This window comes from Triticum aestivum, chromosome 2A (genome assembly GCF_018294505.1).
Source record: "Triticum aestivum cultivar Chinese Spring chromosome 2A, IWGSC CS RefSeq v2.1, whole genome shotgun sequence".
Classification (NCBI taxonomy): Eukaryota; Viridiplantae; Streptophyta; class Magnoliopsida; order Poales; family Poaceae; genus Triticum; species Triticum aestivum.
In genome coordinates, this window is record NC_057797.1 from 94,654,563 (window position 1) to 94,660,764 (window position 6,202).

A 6,202-nucleotide genomic window follows, 5' to 3' on the forward strand; every position below is an offset into this window, starting at 1 on the left:
CACTGTGGTCCCTCGCGCCACCGTCGGCACCCACCATAGGGCCGAGCGCGTGACAACGGCCAGGGCCTGCGCCACCGCTGTGAACCACCACCGCCCCTGCCCACCTGCGCCGCCCGAGGCGAGCTGCGTCGCCCGCACGGAGGCGAGCTGCGTCGCGCCGTCCACCTGCTCCTCCGCGGCGACCACCTCGACGGGCGGCGGCTCCACTGCTGAAGGGCGCTGCCCCGCCGCCATCCTCTCCCGCCCCGATCCCTTCCGCCGCCGAGGGCTGCATCGCTATCCCCTCCCGCCGCCCAGGGCTACGCTGCTATCCCTCGCGCCGCCCAGGGCCTGCGCCGGCGCCGCACAGGACCTGCGCGCGCCTGGGTCTCGAGCGCCTGGACCAGGAGCTCCAGGCGGGCCTGGAACTCAAGCTCATCCTCAACCTCGAGCTTCTTCTGCTGCAAGTTGCTGCTCTTCCCCGGCGGGCCTGCTCGTGCTGCCACCCGGAGCTCCCCTGCTTGTGCTTCTGCCGGTGAGAAGAAGAACCCGAGCTCCAATTTCTGTACAGTGCGCTTGTTCATTAATTTGAAACACAATTGATCATCTACTGTGCAGAAATGTTGCAAAAAAGTAAACTGAATGTGTTCAACTCCAATGTCAAAGAAATTAACTGAATGTTCTTGGTCTGGATAAACATGTTCTTCAGTTAACTGGACAAGACTAAATCAAAATGAATGTTCTAGATTGAGTATAAACAATTGGACAAGAAGCAGTAGGTGTACTCGAAATTCTAAACTAAATCAAACTCAATGTTATAGACTGAGTAGAAAAATTGGAGTACTGGAGTCGATCAGTTTGCAGTGAATAGGAGATGCTAAATTTGAGAAAACTACTGAATTATTGTTGCATTCAGTGTGTAGATCATCCAATAGGTGTTCGGTGTTGAAGAAAAGTAAATTCCAGTTGGTCTGTAACTTAAACTGAGATACAAAAAATTGAGTCAATACTCCTCTGTTTTCAGTGAGTACTCCAGTCTCATGCAGGCACATGTCCAGTAGCAAAAAGTTTCAGAAATTTTGGTGCTCACCTTCCATCTTGGCAGTACAAGAAAAACTGAGCAGCCAACTCTTGCCGCTTTGCATGCATTGCTGGCAACTCCAGTAGCTTTACGAAAAAATCGATCATGGCATCTACAGGTTACAAACAAATGAGCAAGATTCAGTTAGATAACCACTAATAGAAGCATGTGAGTGCAAAAAACTTGACAACTGAAATTCAGTTAGATAACAAGAATCTAAATTTTATGCATGAACTTTGAAACTCTGTCAGTGCACAACATTCAGTGTCAATTGAATTTCCATGATTATATGCAGCTAGGTGTTCTCTAGTTACCAAAATGAACAAGGAGTACTTTTAATATCTACTTTTCTCTTTCTTGTTTTTTTTTTGCTTTTTTGTCTAGGATTCTTCATGGTTTTTTTGTTATGATTATATGCTCACCATTCATCTTTTGTATACTCTTGTTATGAGATCAGACAGGAGCACACAATTATGGATTTGAATTTGATGCCGGAAGAGGAGGACGGAACTCAAGAAGAACAAGCTCAGCAGGGTGACGTTATTGATTTGAATTTGATGCCGAAAGAGGAGGACAAAGCTCAAGAAGAAGAACAAGCTCAACAGGGTGACGCTATTGATTTAAACTTGATGCCGGAAGATGAGGATGAAGACATTGAATTGAATTGGTTTCCTGAAGAGGAAGAAGCTCAAGAGGCACAAGAAGACGCAGAATTGGAAGAAGCTCAATATGCACAAGAAGATGCAGAAGTTCAAGAAGCTCAAGATGCACAAGAAGATGAAGAAGTGCAAGAAGCTGATGCACATGGCAATCCAAGAGGGAAGGACTTGACAGACAAGGAGAGACACGGTGTTTACTTTGCTCTGCGAGTAATCGAGCTTAGAGATGGACAGGTTCACGTGTATGACAAGGTGCTCATCGCGACTATGCTGAATGTTCACCTGCGAACAGTTACAAGAATATGGAATCTAGCCAAACGACAACTTGCAGCAGGCCAAGAAGTTGATGTTTCAAGCAAGAAGAATAAAAGTGGTAGGAAGAGAAAAGAACTAGATCTGTCGAGAACAGCCACAATCCCTTTGAACAAAAGAAGAACAATCCGTTCTCTAGCAAGGTGTTTAGGTGTGCCCCGTTCAACCCTACATGACAGATTTCAATTGCAAGAGCTAAAACGCATCACAAGCACCATCAAACCCACCCTCAAGCCACAGAACAAGATAGCGAGACTAAAGTTCTGCCTATCCATGATGGATGAAAGATGGATATCAAGTCCTTGGCCCAGTTTCAAGCCAATGACAAATATGGTCCACATCGATGAGAAATGGTATGACATGACCCGAGTGAAGAGTAGCTACTACGTACTGCCTGGAGAAGAAGAACCAAATCGAACTGTGCACAATACACATAGCATTGGGAAGGTAATGTTTCTAACAGCTGTGGCCAAACCTCGCTACAATGACGATGGGGAGATGACATTTGATGGAAAACTTGGCATTTGGCCGTTCGTGGTAGAGACCGAGGCACAACGAACAAGCCAGAACAGAGACAGGGGGACAATAGAGTTGAGGCCGGTCAAAGTTACTAGACCTGTGTGCAGAGATTACCTGATCAATAAAGTAATCCCTGCCATTCAAGACAAATGGCCTGACGGTGACGAGGACACAACGATCTTAATTCAACAAGATAATGCAACACCGCATGTCCTCCCTAATGATGCTGGTTTTCTAGAGGCCGTGGCACAGACAGATCTGGATATTCGATTATTGCAACAACCACCGAACAGCCCTGAGCTCAATGTTCTAGATCTTTGTTTCCACTGCTCCCTCCAATCCCTAACCGACTGCAGAGCGCCTATGAATATACAGGAACTGGTACAGGGTGTAGAGGAGGAGTTTGAGAACTACGATCCCCATAAGCTGTTCAAAAGCTTTATGACGTTGCAAGCAGTCATGGTGGAAGTGATGAAAGATCAAGGAGGAAACAACTACAAGATGCCGCATCTGCATAAGGAACGTCTACAGAATGCTGGAGAGGAAATAACCGGTGTATACTGCAGTCCGGAGCTAATTACTGACACCAAGGCCATTATAGAACAAGGAAATGAGTAGATAGGGAAAGGAAAAAGAAAGGGACAAGGAAAAAGAAAGGGACAAGGAAAGAGAAAAGGAATAGGAAAAGAAAGGATAGGAGTATGTCATGTGTATGTCTTGTGTATGTCATGTGTCATGTGTATGTCTTGTGTCATGTGTATGTCATCTACAAAATTATTTGAATTTATTGGAATTAGTTGCATTAAGTTGGAATTATTTGAATTAAGCTAGGTTTATTTGAATTAAGTTGGAATTATTTGAATTAAGCTAGGTTTAATTGAACTAAGTTGGAATTAGCTAGATCTTCTTCTTCTTCTTCTTCTTCTTCTTCTTCTTCTTCTTCTAGAAGCACAAGCAGTACAAACTCCAGTAGCTAGGCCACATCAGAGACAAATGTTCCTAAACTTGATGTTAATTTAGCCAATGTTCAGAGACAAATCAGAGTTGACAGTAAAGATCAAAATTTCAGACTTGACACATAAATAAAATTTGATTTGATCGCGATTTGAATTGAATTGAGTAGGCCAAGAGGAAATTGAAATTCCAACACAAAACTTGGAGAGCAATAACATATGTTCAGGATTGTTCACAATCAGATTCAGGGGGAATTGGCACTTGATTTGTTCACAATCAGATTCAGGGGGAATTGGCACTTGATTTGTTCACAATCAGGTTCAGGGTTGACAGATTCAGGTTCAGAGTTTGTTTCAGTTTATAGAAATGGCTACAAGTTTATAGAAACTTGGTGAACTTGAATCTAGCAGGCTGAAGCATTTTGAAACAATGACAAAAGACTTGACTGCAGTCTAGAACAATGACAAAATTACTTGCCAGATCATGAAACAAATGATAAAATTACTTGAAAAGGAGTACTCCATTTATCTACCTCTTTCATGAAAGGAGTACTCTACTAGACAGCAGCAGTAGTACACCAAGTACTGCCGGCCGCCCTCTAACTAATTCATTCATGGATGATTTTAATCACTGACTCATCCTGCTAGATCCATCACTAAAGCTAATTAGTAATGTGATTTATCTGACATTTGCTAGTTGAGAATAAATGTTCACTCTTATCTCACATTTGCTAGTTGAAATGCATAAATTCAGTTGTTTCAAGTTTCAGTCTAAGCTAGAATTTCCAGTTTACACACAGATGTTTGTCTGCCACGTTTCAAGTTTCAGTCTAAGCTAGAATAGGATGAGCTGCTGAAGAAATTAGGCAATTAGCCCATTGTGTCCCCTAGTGTGATCCCCTAGTTACACAAAGATGTTACACACAGATGTTTGTCTGCCATGTTTTGCTAACTGAAGAAATACCAGTTGGCCGACATGCAATCTTAAGCAAATCTCAGAAGCAGCAAATTTCAGTAAAAAAGATCAGTTTTTACACATAAGTCATGGACGGGAATTGAAGGACGGAGGCTTAACCTGCCAATAAGACGCCACCGCCGTCGTCGAGCTCGCAGTACAGAAGACGTCTCCGCCGCCGTCGAGCTTGCTGTCGTCGGCTACGTCTCCCGCCGTCTGGCCTCGCAGCCACCATATTAGCCTCGCCGACGCCGGATCTAAAGCAGCCGTAGCAGAGTGCGGAGGTCACTAGGAAGGGGGGAAGCTAGGGGAGGAAGGCAAGCTGGAGCTGCGCCGAGCAGGAGAGAGCGGCGGAGGAGGCGGCGAGCTTTGGCGGTGGTGGAGCTGCGCCGCAGCGCCGAGGAGGACCTGGAAATGGCCGCCGCCGAGCAGATCGAAAGAAAAAATCAGTCTTCTCCTCGTCGGGGATCACCATGGGGAACGAGGAGGGGAACAAGGAGAGGGAAGATGCGTGGGAGGCGTGGGGTGGGGGAGGCGTGGTGCGGGAGAGCTCCGGCGATGCGGGGAGCTGCGGGGGAGCCGCTGCGGAGGAGCCGAGCTGCGGGGGAGAGGAGCTCCGGCGCGACAGAGGAGCGGGGGAGACGGCGGGAGCTGTGGGTTTGTCGGGAATTTGCTGGGGGGGGGTTCAGAAAAACACCTTGGGGACAACTATTCCCGGACGGAGGGAGTATTATAAAGAACAAAGTACAAATCACGTAAAGACTGACATGACAATACTAAAAAAATAATAGAACATCTTTTGACAGTGGACATGGATGTGTTTCGTCGCGTACGGCGTGTGCTTTCGAAAACGTCTACTGCTGATGCTGCTATACTAACAGGCACGTACAGTATTATTCAAGTCTTCACCGGCAAAAAGAAGGTATTATTCTAGTCTTGGATTGTTGGGAGAAAAAAACACAATTTATTACGTACTGATCTTAAGAACACGCTTGCGCCGCCTAAAGACAGGTTTCCCTTTTGAATAACACGAGCTCTACGCAATCAAGATTTGTTAGTCGCCGAATTTATGTTTCGTGTATTGCAAGTTGTTAAGAAACCCATCCATTAGGTTGTACAATAAAATAGCGCCGGAGTTGTCAAGCTTGAAGCAACATCCACAATTTTCAATGTAATCCACGAGTAGAAAGCATAATTTGCTATTAATAAATGTCCACATTGTGCATTATTTTCTCAGGCCACATCGTTGCGGCCATCGGAAAACGTCTACCATTACTATTACTGATATGGTGGTAATATTATTCAAGTGTTTGGTAACAATATTGGGAGGGGAGAATATAATTTTATAAACTTGAAAATTGACTTTTTGTCGTGTAAAGACGGTAGTATTCTGTTTTGAATGGCACGCAGACTACACACTCGTAATTTCAATCATGTGGTCACTGATAGAAACATGCTAGAGAAAGTCATATCTTCCACTCACTCTGATCCATATTAGTTGCATAATTTTAGTAAATTTTGGTACTTCCTCCGACTGATTTAGTATTATACTAAATCAGCGACAATTAATCTGCGGCAATTAATATTGATAGGAGGGAGTACCAAAATTTACCTTTTTTAGAATCACCCGGGGTGGGGGGGAGGGGGACTTCTCCACCTGAATATATTACCCAAAGTTGCCAATATGCCAGAGGAGTGATAAAAAGCGGGCCGAAAACCATACAAGTAACAAGAAAAAGGAAGA

General features: G+C 44.7%; 1 protein-coding gene across 1 annotated transcript; it reads right to left on the reverse strand.

The window, feature by feature from the left end:
• Positions 1-307: 307 nt before the first annotated feature.
• Positions 308-5,127, reverse strand: LOC123187766 (uncharacterized). Its single transcript, XM_044599693.1, has 3 exons — positions 4,579-5,127; positions 1,070-1,172; positions 308-542 (listed from the first exon to the last, which is right to left on the reverse strand). Exons 1-3 carry the CDS (start codon positions 4,691-4,693, stop codon positions 308-310), a joined length of 453 nt encoding a protein of 150 aa, XP_044455628.1. The 5' UTR covers positions 4,694-5,127.
• Between the last annotated feature and the right edge of the window lie 1,075 nt (positions 5,128-6,202).

What these genes read in the sequence shown, in the direction of transcription:
- LOC123187766 (XM_044599693.1), bottom strand. Translation starts at nt 4,693, where the DNA reads ATGGTGGCTGCGAGGCCAGACGGCGGGAGACGTAGCCGACGACAGCAA. An exon ending in CGGTGGCGTCTTATTGGCAG is followed by an intron (nt 1,173 to 4,578) that starts GTTAAGCCTCCG and finishes TGTAACCTGTAG; the next exon opens with ATGCCATGATCGATTTTTTC. An exon ending in TTGTACTGCCAAGATGGAAG is followed by an intron (nt 543 to 1,069) that starts GTGAGCACCAAA and finishes CGCACTGTACAG; the next exon opens with AAATTGGAGCTCGGGTTCTT.